Source organism: Aythya marila (assembly GCF_965140915.1).
Source record: "Aythya marila genome assembly, chromosome: 19".
NCBI classification, from domain to species: Eukaryota; Metazoa; Chordata; class Aves; order Anseriformes; family Anatidae; genus Aythya; species Aythya marila.
This window is the reverse complement of record NC_139060.1, coordinates 9,021,124-9,034,866: the sequence shown is the minus strand read 5'-3', so window position 1 is coordinate 9,034,866 and position 13,743 is coordinate 9,021,124. Positions and strand designations below refer to the sequence as shown.

The following is a 13,743-nucleotide window of genomic DNA, read 5'->3' as shown; positions in this document are numbered from 1 at the left end:
GCTTGTGGTGCTGGTGGGGCACAGAAGGGCTTCGTCACCCTATGGGAAGTGGGGAGATGCCCGTCTGGTGGCCACAGGGAGGAGAGGGGCTGGTGGCACCCGATCCTGGGGGCCTCTTCACCCTTCCAGCTCAGGCCTATGTGAGCTCCCGGGGGAAAACACGAGGCTGTGAACACCCAGTTCTCCCCAGGCAGCTTCGGACTGGGAAAAGCTGATGGGGGTGACCCACACGTGGTCAGCTTTTCCCCTGTCACAGCAGAGCCACGAGCAGAAGGCCCCATGCGAGGGCTCGGTGCCTGCCGCCGGGTGGCCGGAGCCTGGGTGCTCCCCGGGACGCGTGCGCCTCGCAGCTGCTGGCTCCTCTCTCTTTTTAAAGCAACATCAAAGCAGGAGGTTGTGTACCACATGAAGCTTGCAGACATCAAAGGCTTGGTCATAAATTTAACCCTTTGCTTTTCTGTGGAGAAGGTCATAACTCTCAAAAGGCTCGGTAACAGCTGGATTTTTAGAGGGTTGCCAGGAGGATGGGATTTTTCTAACACTTCAGAAGCATCGGGATCACGGGTCAGTGAGGCCGTGTCCCTCTGTCCCCTACCTGAGAGCAACCACTATGGAAAAGCAGGGAGAGGGCCCATGGAAGAAAGGGGCTGTGTATTCCTGAAAAAGCTACCTGGGACCCTGGGGACCCCAATTCTGGGCCTTGCTTTCACAGTTGGCACTGAGCTGAAGTCTCCAGGATCAGTGGGACTGTGCACGTGGCAGGGTTCGAGGGCTAAAGCACTTCAACGAATCAAGGCCTGACAGCTGGAATAAAGCACGGAGAGAGGTGAGGCTCAAACCCAGTCCTCCCCCCTCGTTGGGGATCGGTGCTCCAGCAATGGCCCCATTTGTGTGGCCACTCCTCGTCCAGTGAAGTCCATCAGCCTGAGGGAGTTCTTCCTCGCTCCTTGAACCTGTCCTCCACAAAGGCCATTTATAGTCAAGAGCAAGAAGAGCTATGTTTGCAGTGAAGGCTTGCAGGGATGGGTTTCTGATGTATTTAGACACCGAACAATCTGTGAGTATGCTGTAGCTCCAAACATTCCCCAGGACAAATGTTTGTATAAGACCTGTTTTATGCTTCCAGGGAGAAGCAACCATAAAAGACGGGAAAACGTTCAAGATGATACCCCCTAAGGCAGGTTGCCAGCGTTCTTTTGATGTTTTTATCTCTCGTGATTTACCGGTTATTGTTAGATGGCAGGAGCAGTGCACAGATCTGATGCTCTTGGCTCACCCTCTGTCTGCTCGGCAAGTGCCAGAGCTCGGTTCCTGGTGTCACGGGGCAGGGAGCAGCATGGCAGAGCTCCTGCCTGTCTCTGCAGCCTCATGTGCTGTCCACACAGAGCTCCGATGTCTGATGCCCCCATCCACCCCTGTGACTTCGTGCTGGACTGCAGAATTGCCCAGATGGATGCTGGGCTGCAAGGATAAATGCAGTCTGGGGGGCTTCCTCCCAGACACTTGCATGCCGTCTGCAGAGCATCTTTCTCCTTTTTGTCTTGTATAATTTGAGAGAAGATTAAACTGGCACTACCCTGCAGTCCATTAAGAGCTTGAACATGGCTGCACCACGAGCCTTGGCTGCTCTGTGGCGGCTGTCAGTGCGTCTTCCCTCTCCTTTCCATCTTTTTGCATCTCTCTTTTAAGATGAGGCAAGCTCTTTGTCTCTCATTGATGTGTAAATTAACTCAACGCTAGGGCAGTGCAAATGCACACCCTCCTTTATCTCCGGGCTTTATTGTTTGTTTAACTGCGTGGCTATAATTATGCCATTATTGTTGGTCAGACTTTCTGGTGTAAACGTGCTCTGAGAAACTGAGAGCAAGGGGGATGGAGAGGAAGAGAGAAGCCAGAGCCAGGGAGAGGGAAGGCAGCTGCTGCGAAATTTAAGGCTGTTCCTAAGACACCTTGGAGCTGCTGTGCCGGTGTCAGTCCTGCTGGAACCGAGCAGGTGAAGGCAGAGCTGTGGGTCACTCTTGGCATGCTGCGTCTCCCTGTTCAGTTTGTGGGACCATCTGTAGGGCTTCGTGCAGGCACAGATCTGGGAGAGAGGCTGCTCGGGACATCTCCTAGCTGGAGGCAGGATGCCCAGGAGAACTTTCTGGAGGGCTCGAGTCTGACCGAGGTAAGGTTGCCTCCCCAGCATCGTCTCAAACTGTCTGCCATTCCTGCCCGTATGCCTGTGTGAGTCTTTTTGTTAAGCACTGGGGCTCTTCTTTCCTTTAGCTCCTGTTTTCTGACCAGGTGGGCTGGTTGCTGCATGAGCCAGGACAGATTTCAGAAACGCTCCCCCAGATCTAGAGGTGCAGCAGAGCCAGAGCCATGACTCTGGTGAGTTTTGCAATGCAGAGTCCTGACGTGCTGTTCCTCGCTGGGACTTTCAGGTAGCATGGGAGGCAGGGAAATGAGCAGGGTGATAGAAAATCTCTGCAAAGTGACTGCACAGAGGTGGGGAGGGGAGAGGCAGTAGCGTTTTCTGGCATGTGCTGCCTCTGCTGCATTCGCTGCCTCAAAGGTAAATTATCAGTTTCTCCCTTAAATATTAACAGCTGCCAGGTAATGAATTCCCCCTCGCTGTTTTATAATGGCACTAAAATTGGGATTTGCCTTGGTTTTCTCTGTAATTATCCAATGAGAGCGTGTGAGTGCGAGGGAGGTAGGGCAGAGCTGGGCCTCGCAGGCTCTGCTGCTGCGAGCACTGTGTCTGGGGGCAGCGCTGCTTTAACCACCCCATGCAGCGGGGTCTCATCATGTCTCTGCTCGGACCAAGGGGCTCTTCAGATCCAGGGAGACTCAGCTGATGCTGTTTCAGTTTGGGGAAGGTGACTGCTCTGCTACGGAGCCCCTGAAGGTGCTGTGAATTGTTTTGACGTTTCTTAATCTAAGCCAGGAAAAGGCAAGGCTATCAGCTCTGGGTCATCTGTGAATATTTGAACCTTTTGGGTAGAGAAGCAGGAGAAATGTCTCCTACAAGGTGTAGAGCACAGGGCGAGTGTTACCTATTCCGTCCTCTTTGTCCTGCAGACAACAAGGAGGACAAAAGCAGAGAAGAGAACCTGTCCCCACTTAAAAGAGGCAGAAAACTCCTGTGCACTGCCAGGGACAGGACTGCTGTTGGCAGGGCAGTTGGCATCTGCACGGGCCACAGTGGTCAGTGCCCTCCATCTGGGGAGGGGACGAGCTGGAGACTGCTTGCTCAAGGCCACCCTCTCCACATTCTGTGCTGAACAGAAGCAAAGCTGAGGTTTTGCTGCCCCTGTGCCTTGATATCAGTCCCTCGGCTTTGTCCTCAGTGAGATGCTCCAGCACTGAAGGTCCCAGAGAGAAAGCAGAATTCCTTGTCTGCCTTTCTCTGGGGTATTCTCGTCGTTGGGACACCCTCTTGCTGCTGCTTCCCACTACGCCTGTCTTGTTTTTCCTCCTCCCAGACCGAGGTCAGGTTGTGAATCAAAGCTGTGCTGCGGACAGGAGGTAGAAGGCAGGATTTAGAGCAAGCCTCTGCTTGTGCACCAACCAGGAGCAGAAGCGAGGAGCGTAGCCAGCTGCAGAACGGCTGTCCCAGCCCTCAGCTCTGCTGAAGTGACACCAAGGACTCCAGGTCTGGTGCTTCTCAGGTCTTTTGGGCTGTGGATTTGGGGGACTGTATGAAAACACATCTGAGACCCCATAGTCCAGCCATAACCAGATAATGTGGGGCATAGTTCTGGAGCTGGAAACTGCAGGAAAGAGGCTTTACCTGAGGAATCTGATCTGATCTGATCTGCTTGTCCAAGGCCTTTGCTGGAGGTTAGGACAGGAGGCCTGCAGCCCGGCAGGCCCAGCGGTCCGGAGCTGCCTAACCCAGCTACCAAAATACATTCTTTTTCCCCTGACTCACTGTAACCGGGTTTTCAGTTATTGGTGCTTTGAAGCTGTAATTGAGGTCTGCTCTCCTCCTCGCACAGCCTTTTCTCCCGGCAAATTGTCAGCCCTCAAGTGGTATGAGACAGTAAAAGAGATGTTACACTCACCATTTCCTAGAAACTGTCACTTTAAAGAGAACAATACTAAAAAGAGGGATGAATTGAATCCAGACCCGGAGCCATAAAACTCCAAATGTTTGACTTCTCTCAAAATCTGGAACTCTTCATTCATTTCTAGGGTCTCTGCCGTGCTCGGGGCACTTTGTACATTCGCAGTTCCGGCTTCTCACATTTAATAAACTGCACATGCCTGAAAAGCTTTAAAAAACAATCATAGTCCAAGCTCTCTTTGGATGTAAATCAGCACAACTTAGGTAAAATCACAGGGAAATGCACACTAATGATGTGTTTCAGGCACAGCCTAAATCTGGGGTTAACGTGGCAATCACGAGGCTCTGCTCGCACCTAACCCTCAGCCTCCATCCACGTTTCCCATTAGCAGGGCTATTTTCAAGCCTCCCCAAAGCAATTAACACCAATTAATCTAAAGGAACCTAAATACTGTTGTTTTTTTCAGAGTCCCTGGCTTCTCCCTGTTCCACGTGTGGCCCCAGAAGGCCGCAGCCTGAACCTGTCAGAGAGCTGAGCCCTCCTGAGGGCTTCACGTGCTTCTTGGGGAGCTGTGCACATAGAGAGGGCCCCAAATGATCCCATGGATCCAACTGTCCCAGCCTGGGTCATGGTATCTGTGCTGCAGAGAGCACTGCCCTTCCTGGGAAGGAGAACCAGCCCCTGCAGCTCGGTGCAGCCCCTCTCCGTGGTCAGCAAAGAGCAAGACCACTGAATTAGGCGTATTTGGGGTGCAGGAGGTGCAAGGCCCGTACCCCTGTTAAACAGCGTCTGCCAGAGCAAGGCCTGCCTTTTGCTAATAGGAGAAGCCATTCCCGTGTTTGCCTGTGAGTTTTGCCTCACTGGCTTCAGCTCTTCTGCCTGACCAGCGCCGAAATCGTAAAACCCACAGGGACTTGCCCCAGGATCCTCCCTGCCCCCAGCAGGGCCAGGGTTTCGTGTTTTGTGGGTGCCTTGCCGAGCGCGGCCTTGATCTCGAGCGAGGCCTCGAGGCGTCGCCGGGGTGGGAGTAAATACTAATTAAGATTTGGGCGTTTGCTGCAGCGGAGGGTGTTTATACGAAGGGTGGCTGCGCGTCGGGTGTGTGCAGGCACACCGACCGACTTCACCCGCTCGGCATCACCGCTGGCACGGCGCTGGGTCTGCTCAGCTGCTTTACGAAACAGCGCTGTGCTGAGAGCAGGTAGGTGTCTCACAGCAGCACGGTTGTGGCAATCCAGAGACAAGCAGGCTTTTTTTGCAAAGCGTTTTGCAAAGAGCACTGCCAGTGCTTTCCCATTTGAGATGCACGCTGTGTGGTGGGGAGTTTTGGATAATTTTGGGGCCTCAGAGGAGCGTGTCCTTGGGTGGCGGCGTCCTCACGGGCACCTCCCTGCTCTGCCACCGCCTGCTCCTCGGCCGGCCGGGAGCTGGGGAGGTAGTGAGGTCTGCTGGATGGGGCCGGGGGTTGATCGCCCCTTATTAACCTCAGCATCTGTGCTAATTAACGGAGAATACGGGTTACAGCATCTAAAGCAATGGAATTATTTCAGTTTAGCAAATTACGACTGCTCAGCTGAGACCCGAGAGCTGAGCACGGTCCTAGATCCACCCTTACTGACTGCAGAGGAAATTGCTGTGATGGGTTTTGGCCGAACCATCCTGCTCGCTGCCTGGCTTTGTTACGGTGTGCACAGGTTTGGGAACACGCTGCCTGCCAGCAGCTGCCCATGGCCTGTGTGGGTGTGAGCAAGCAGGGCAGGTTCACTCCCACTGCTGCTATCGAAGCGCTCCTCCAGGCTTCTGCTGGGCTAATTGGGCTCTGGAGCTGCCTGTCTGCAGTCCTGGACTAGAGGGGCTGACCTGGAACAGTAATGCTTCCACTTTGTGTCCTTGTTTGATAGTTTTAAGCTTTGAGGGCTAAATCTAGACTTATGTATTTTTATTAAGTGGTGACAGGGACACCCAATGTGACCTGGTAAGCGCTGTGAAAAGCGATGTGGAAAAGTTGCTACGTTAACTTCAGAATCTTACAGGTATTGGAGGAGTGTTTGAGCACACCAGCTAGGGTATTGCCTCCTGGAGAGAAACCAGAAACGATTTCCACGCCGTGGATGTGCTGGTCTCAGCAGCAAGGGCTGGCTACCTGGGCTGTGATTTCAGGGCAGGTCACAGCATAGCTGGGGAAAAAGCACAAAACCAGAATTAACGGGGCTGCTGCACAAAGTCACCAAATCTGAGCACATTGGCAGTCGGAGCAGCACTGTGAGTAGCAGGGGTGTTGGTAGCACTTCAGCCAGGCACCCACGCAGATGCTCCAAGCTCCGTCTCGAAAAATAAGCAAAAAAAGGGGAGTTGTGACCCCGCCGGTGATCTGAAGGCGTGGATTTCAGCCACGCGTGGCAGCCGGGCACGCTCCCAGCAGGTCATCAGTTGGTGTATTAGGGAAGGAGGCAGCGTGGGTGAGTTATTTTGATTTTGTTTGAAACAATAAAAGCCGAGTTATTTGAAATCTTCACAACAGAACCAGCTTTTAGCACCAGCGTTTATAGGGATGAGTGGGCGAGTTGTTTAAAGGGGAGAGAAAAAAAAGGAAATCTTTGAAAACAGTCCAAGGCAGGGTGATAATTTCTTCCTACAAGGGAAGAGCGCCGGGCACGTCCTGTGTCTGAGGGCTGTGAGCGGCCGGGCCTCGCCGGGTGCTTCGGAGGAGCTCCCACCCTCGGGAGCTGCAGGTGGTGTCTCCGCAGACTGCGGCTCTTCCCCTGGGTCCCCTTTGCTGCCTCCGAGACCCAGGTGCAAAAAATTCATTTTCTCTCCCCGTTCCAAGCGCCCGATCCGCTCTGTGCGGGCTCTGCAGCCGCATTACCCCGGACGTCTCCGTGTCGCCCTCGCCACCAGCCTGATGCCCCTCAGCCTCTCCTGGGTCGTGGTGTTCAGGTAGGGGCCAGAGGCTCGGCTGTGGCTCGTTTCCCTCCCTCTCCTCTCCGCCGAAGCCCCCCTGGCTCAGCCCAGCAGCTGCAGCCCAGATGTGCGCAGAGCTCACGCGAGCTGCGGCACCGCTGCTCGGCACCAGGCACACCCGGACCCTGCACCGAGCGTGCTGGGGAGAGGTGTGCCATGCCCTGCCCCTCCTTTCCCTCTTCATTCACTGTTTTTTTTTGTTGTTGTTTTTTTTTTTAAATTAAATCAGCAGGGTCTGGCTCCTGTATCAGCAGCAGCCCCCCTTGGAGGCTGAGCCCCGCGGTGCCCCCGTGGGCTGGCAGCAGGCTGGGGGCACGGGGCCAGGAGCCCTCATTTCAGGCCCCAGAAGGTCTCCACGCTTCAGACTACACTGCATGACTCCTGGAAATAAGTGTGCAAGGCAGGAGCAGTCCCCAGAAGCTGCATTTGTTCAGGGTGAGGAAATTCCCCGTGTTGGCAATGAGAGAGGAGAGCGAAGTGTAAGGGGGCGGTGGGGTGGAGAGCAAACGGGGCTCCCCATTCTGCTGCTGTGGCCTTTGGACAGCTGCTTCTCTTCCCAGTGACCCGTCACACAGCCACAAATTCACATTTCTTATTTTCCCCTTTCAGAAAGGAGAGGTAAGGAGAGCTCTTTGCCTGTTGCAAAGCGTTTCCATCCTTTCCGTGCTCAAAATCTTTTTACGATCAGAAATTTCCCCCCGCTGAGCAGGGATACAGCTAAACGAGGAGCTGCTTGTGGCTGAGTTATCTTCAGTTTTTGCAATGAGACAACAAAAAAAAAAAAAATAAAACATGTATCTAATAATACGTGGAGCAGGAGGACTACCAGGAGCTAAAAATGGCCCTTCAATATTTTGGAGCTTTAAATCCGAGCGCTCGCACGGTGCCGGGGTGCGCACGGGGCGCTCGGGCCATGCTGCGTGTGCAGATGTAGTCGGGCAGAACGGCTCCCGGTCTATTTTTAAGGCAAAGTGTGCGTGGCGGGTAGGAGGCGAGGAGGTGGAAGGAAAGCTAAATATTCACATAGCTCCGCTCCGTGTCTTCGAGCAGCATCTAATAGCGCCCGGCTCGTGGCGGCGGCGAGGTGAGGGCGATCTGAGCGCGGCTCAGCCCACACCACCCACTCCACCCCCCTTTTTGGTGCCAGGGCACCCGAGGGGCTGCGGGAGGAGCGTGGCGGTGGCAGGGCTGCAGTTTGCAGCTGGCTCAGCACCGAATCGCCGGCGCTGGCTGCGGGGTGCACATGGCTGCGAGCTCGGCATAAATCTCAGCTCCGGCAGCGGCGGCGGCTGGGGAGAGCTCGCGGCTGGCGGTGGGAGCTGAGGAGAGCAGCGAGGAGCCAGCCCCCTGCCAGGGAAGGGGGATCCTGCTCCCGGCCATGTGAAAGCTGGAGCCCGGGGAAGAGCTGGCTGCGGAGGTCAGTGAGTAAAGCTTTTGGTTCGCTTCCGAAATGCGAGAGGCTGGCTCGGAGGAGGAATATGCAGAGAGAAAGGGGATTTACATGGGCTGGGGCTCGGCTGTCACCTGCGTGCGCTTTTAAACTCGGCTGCTTCGTAAAGTTTGCAGATGGCTTCGTTTTGCACTTTTTATTATTAAGATTTTTTTGCAACTTTTCGGGACGGGCTGAGGCAGTGCCCAGAGCTGCTCCCTGTCCCGCGGCCACCCCGGTTCCCAAGCGGGCTGGGAGGGAAGGGGGGCTGCCGAGGGAGCTGAGCCTCAGGAGGGGCAGCAACAGAGAGCTGCTGCCCTCGGCAAAGCCTGCGTGATTTTAGCAGCTTCTCTGAATCCGAGGATGTCACCGAGGAGAGGAGACTCCGGTGGCTGGGGACAGGGAGAGCCCCGCTCCTGCGCTCGGGGCAGATGCTCCGGACGCTTCACCTCCTGCTGAACCAGGCGGAGACGTTTGGCCAGGGGGTTTCTGTGCCTCCAGCCCCTCTGGGAGGCTCTCCCCAAACCTCCCCCCGGTGCCTGCCTCCAGCAGCTGCTCGGCGAGGTGGAAAAGACAGCTCAGGTGCCAGGATTTGGGGTGCAGGACGGCGGTGACGGTGCTGCTGGCCCCGCAGGGTGATGCCAGGAGGCAGCGACACCACGTGCAGGGCATCAGCAGGCTCCTGCCTGGGGATTTGGGGTCTGCTCCCTAAACTGAGAGCAGGTAAGCGGTTGGGGTGCGTCTGGTTTATGGGGGGAGAGTCAGACAGGCATGGCATGAGGCTGTGGATGTGTCGGGGTGGATATGTGCCGGGCCCGGGGCAGGTGGGCGCTGCTGTAACAGCGGGCAGGAGTTTTCCAGGAACTGTCTGGCAGTGACAGAGAACTGGGTCCCAGCTCTGTCACTGCGGGACTTGGGCAAGTCCCTTTGGCTCCAGGTCATCTCCTCACCGAAATGCAACGAGGAGGAGGTGGATGAGGAGCCGAGGAGGTGCTGTCTGAGGGGCTGCTGTAGGAGCAGCGGTGGAAACCACCCTTGAGGGCTCCTTGGGCTGGGGCAGGTTTCAGAAAATTGAGCCTGGACTGGAGGAGCCCGTTGCAATCAGCCCGTCTGCCTTCGCTTGATGGCTTTCCTGAATCAGAGTGAAAATGGCCAAAGGGGTTTAAAGGCAGCGGAGCCTCTTCTGGCTTGGTTTTGCTTTGCCTGGGGTTGTTTCAGCCTTCACCTCGCCTGCCCACCCCGAGCAGCCAGCCTGGGGGATTTCCCCCTGAAACGCTGCAGACAGAGCCGGGCAGCCCAGCACCTCTGAGCCAGGGGGTGCGGGAGGTTTTCTTCAGCACCTGTAGGAGTTTATTGGGGATGTGCACTTGTGGGGCAGTGACCGGTGGCGTTGATCTCTGCTGCCCTTTGCAGGCACACCAGCACACCCCAGGCCGTGCTGTGCAGCACAGAAGAGGGTTTTTTTTTTGTCTCTGAAGGAGGCTGGGTGGAGGGAATGGCTTCTGGTAGGACTCGAGTGCTGGGGGACGAGGCCAGGTGCAGGCACCGGCCATGGGTGAGAAGTGGCCCCGGGGCTGCAAAGCAAAGCCCCTGCCCAGGAACCCTTCAGGGCTCTGGGTCTGGGGACCCCCTCGGTTGTTGTTTGTGCTGCTGTGGGGCTGGTGCTCGGCCCCGTTAGGGGATGCCCGGGCTCTGGGGCCCTCCTGGGCACAGCTCGGCAGCAGACGGTGGCTGTGACACGCATCCATCTGCCCGCACAGCTCTGGCCTCGGGGCCAGGAGCAGCCGCACAGGGAGCCAGGCGCTCCGTGCGATGTCCATTTGGGCGTTTTAATTAGGTTTGGGATGGGGATGGAGGCTCTGTGGCTGGGGCAGCACCCCCCGAACCAGGCTGGCGCAGGAGGTGCCCCCACACGGGGCCAGCCCCGTCCTGCACTCATGCCCCGGCCGCTCTCGTACTGATTGGGGCTGTCCCTGCCTCCCCGGGACGTGTTCTGGGCAGAGATCCTGGCACAGCAAAACGCAGGAAGGAGCCCCTGGGGGGGATCCCGGCTCTCCCGGGGTCTCAGCACCTCGCTCTGCCCATCGGACCCCTGTGTGGATCCCCTCCTCGGCACCGCTCCGAGGGAGCTCGCTGTGCATGAGCAGCCTGCCTCCGCTCCCCGGAAATTTGGGGCACGCGAGCCCAGGCAGCAGGGCTGCGATCGGGGTGGCTCAGCCTTGCTTTAAGCCCCAGCACGTTTTGGCTTCCGAAAGTGCTGGCTCCGAGGGGCTGTGCCCGCTCTTCGGTCAGAGGTTCGGGGAGGTGAGAGGGGCTTTGCCCCTCCCCGATCGGCTCCCGCGTTGCCGATGTTCCTCTCTGGCCTGCTGCTAATTTTGACGCTGCCCTAAATAGAAGCTGAGTGCATCTCATCTGCTCCGCTTCGCATAGGGGAAAATTGTTTGCCTTCGTTTACAGGATCCGAGCTGCGGCTTTAACCCTGTCGGCACACGACCCTTCCTGGCGGATGCCTCTCTTATTGCTGTTGAATTTTACATCCCGTTGTGGGAGGCTCTTCCGAAGGCTCTGCTGGTCCCGCTCCCTGCCTGCTGGTTCACCCAGCACACGGCCCGGCCGGGACTGGAAGCAACACAGCAGCTCGGGGAGGCTGCCGAGTGCTGAGCCTTGTGCAGCACGACTTAAATATATCCCCGTCTGCTGCAAGGTGCTCATTTGGGGATCGCAGGCGAGGGCTGCTCCCGAAGGGCTGTCATTTGGTGGCGTTTGCAGCCTGGTGATTGCTGCGAGCGGTGCAGCGGAAGGAAGCGCAAAGGGCAGCGTGAAGGGCAGTGGGCTAAAAATGTTAAATTTAGTGGGGTAGAGAGGGAGGCTGGAGCTGAGCCTGGGCTGGGCACACGGCAGCACTTCACAGCCAGGGCTGTGGCCGTGCTGGTGGCTCTGGGGGGCTGCGGCTCTCCGTGGGTGCCCCTCTCACCACGTGCAGGTCTCAGGGCAGCTCCTCTCCCCGTCTGGGTCCCTGCAGGAGAGGGGCCCTGCACGGTGCTCTGCTTGCAGCCTCCTCTCGGAGGGTGGTTTGGGATTGCCCAAACTGCAGGGTGGTGAGAAAAGAGGAAAAGAGAGAGGCTGCTGCAGAGCCGAGGGCACGGTGGGACCGAGTAGCAGCGACCCCGGCAAGCTGCGAGCGCAGCCAGGAGCTGGCTCTGAGCACAGGACAGGGCAAGGCACGGCCACGGCCACACCACCACGGCCACACCAGGCTGAGCCGTCACACACGGGGCAATATTTGGGGCGTTCTGACTCCGCTGCATTTCGTTGTCTTTCCAGAAGATCAACCGGACCCCTTCGGACGAGGAATGCTTCTTTGACCTGCTGAGCAAGTTCCAGAGCAACCGGATGGACGATCAGCGCTGCCCGCTGGAGGAATGCCCATCGGAGGCTGCCGAGGCGGCTGCCACACCAGTCCCTGCCCTGGAAGAGCGGATCTGTAAGCACTGATGCGTTCAGAAGCCGCTGGTACCAGGGGGTGATGCTGCTTGGCCGGCTGGCGTGGTTTTATTGTGCAGCTTGTGATGTTTTCCCCAAGCCTCAGCTCCCTGAACCTAGCAATTATTATTTTTGTTGTTGTTGTTTGCAATCTCCGCCGCTGTGCAAGGCGTACAGAAACCTTCCTGCGTTAGTGGTTGCTGAAGCAAAAGCTGGAGAAGGTGAACTGAGGCTTGGGGAACAGCCTGGCAAGAGAAATGCAGAATATACCGGGAGTTTTTTCAATCTTTTGAAGGTCTTGACTGATGTGCTGAGGCTGGCAGGAGGAATTCTGCCTCCACCAGCGTCTGCAGGTGGGAGATGCTGGTGGTCGTTGCTCAGGGAGCCTCGGGAGAGCCGCGAGCTGGGGCAGCATGGACCTGGAGGGGGTTTCATAGGCAGGGTAAAGCAACACCAGGTTTTCTCAGTGTTACCGTGGAGGAAGGACTGGGTTTTGTCCAGTTGTTGGATGCTGTGGTGAGAGGTGTCTCAGAGGCCGGGAGGACGGAAAGTAATAGAGAGTTCCCAGCACGCAGAGAGCTAACTCACTCGTAGGAAGAGCACGGATAAATTGAGGAAGCCACCTGACAATTGGCTTGGCTAGGAGAGGCAGAGATCAGGGCTGTGTCTGCGCTTTGGCTTTGTGTCCTTTTTTTCGCTGTTGTGCTGAGGTGCTTTGTTTAAAGCAAGCTGGAGAGAAGCACTGAAATGTGCGGGTCCCACTAGGGTGATTTAGCACCACCACAGAGGGCTCAAAGCCCTTCAGTCGAAGCGGGGGGGTTGTTCACCAGCTCCCAAACCACCACGGAGCCCCAAGAGGGGAGGAGCAGACCCCGACCTCCCTCCGAGTGCAGCCAGGAGCACAGCACGAAGCCGCTCAGGGTGCAGGTGCCAGTGGCTGAAGCAGCGGCTGGAGTGAGGGTCAGGCCGTGGCGCAGGAGGAGCGCAGGGTGGCTGCGAGGTGAGCGGTTCTTTCTGTGCTAAAAAAAAAAAGGCTGGAAATGAGCAGCGCTTTTTCAAGATCCACGTTTCTGATACAGAAGCGCATTCAGCTTTAACAGCTGTGTAATTTAGGAGAGCGAGTTTAAAATCTGACGCTTTATAAAGACTGCGTGAGTAGGCACATGTTCTGTTCAGCTGTCAGTTGGACTCTGAGCTTTTGGGACATGTTATTTGCGAGGTTTCTGTGTGAGCTGAAGGGGAAGAGACACGGCTTGGCGGCAGTGCTGAGACTATTCTGCATTTCTGTCCCTCCGCAAGGAATTGCACCCAGTGGCAGGAGATTGGGGGCACCCCCGGTGCTTTGTGCTCGCTGGGGCTTTGGGTTTCTTAAGCTTCAGTTTTCCTGGCTGGGGGCTGACTCGGTTGCTTCGCAGCAGTCCCAGCGTTGCTCATGTGCGAGGTGGGGGCTGCCTGATGGGCACAGAAGCCGGCGTCCAGCCCAGCCCAGCCCTGTAAGGCTCCCCTGGGCGAACGGGATTTTTGGGGCGAGGATTCGGGCTCTGAGGGAGCAGAGCCGTGACCCTGCTGCTCCTCTCCCCGCCCGCAGCGCAGTCCTCCCTGATGGCGTCCCCGCAGACGGAGGAGTTCTTTGATCTCATCGCCAGCTCGCAGAGCAGGCGGCTGGACGACCAGCGCGCCAACGTGGGCAACCTGCCCGGCCTGCGGATCACCCACAACAACCTGGGGCACCTGCGCGTGGAGGGGGACGCTCAGGAGCCCGGCGACGAATTCTTCAACATGCTGATGAAGTGTCAGGTACCGCGTGACTCCATT

At 56.9% G+C, this 13,743-nt stretch overlaps 1 protein-coding gene across 2 annotated transcripts in view; it reads left to right on the top strand.

The window, feature by feature from the left end:
• The window catches only part of GPSM1 (G protein signaling modulator 1), a 64,110-nt gene that overhangs the window by 48,243 nt on the left and 2,124 nt on the right, over window positions 1-13,743 (top strand). For both annotated transcript variants that reach the window (XR_014318791.1, XM_082775295.1), the window contains exons 12-13: window positions 11,770-11,929; window positions 13,517-13,725. Coding sequence is in view for 1 of the 2 variants with exons in the window: in XM_082775295.1 (XP_082631421.1) it covers window positions 11,770-11,929; window positions 13,517-13,725 (369 nt within the window). In the remaining variant the exon portion in view is untranslated. The remainder of the gene's footprint in view (window positions 1-11,769; window positions 11,930-13,516; window positions 13,726-13,743) is intronic.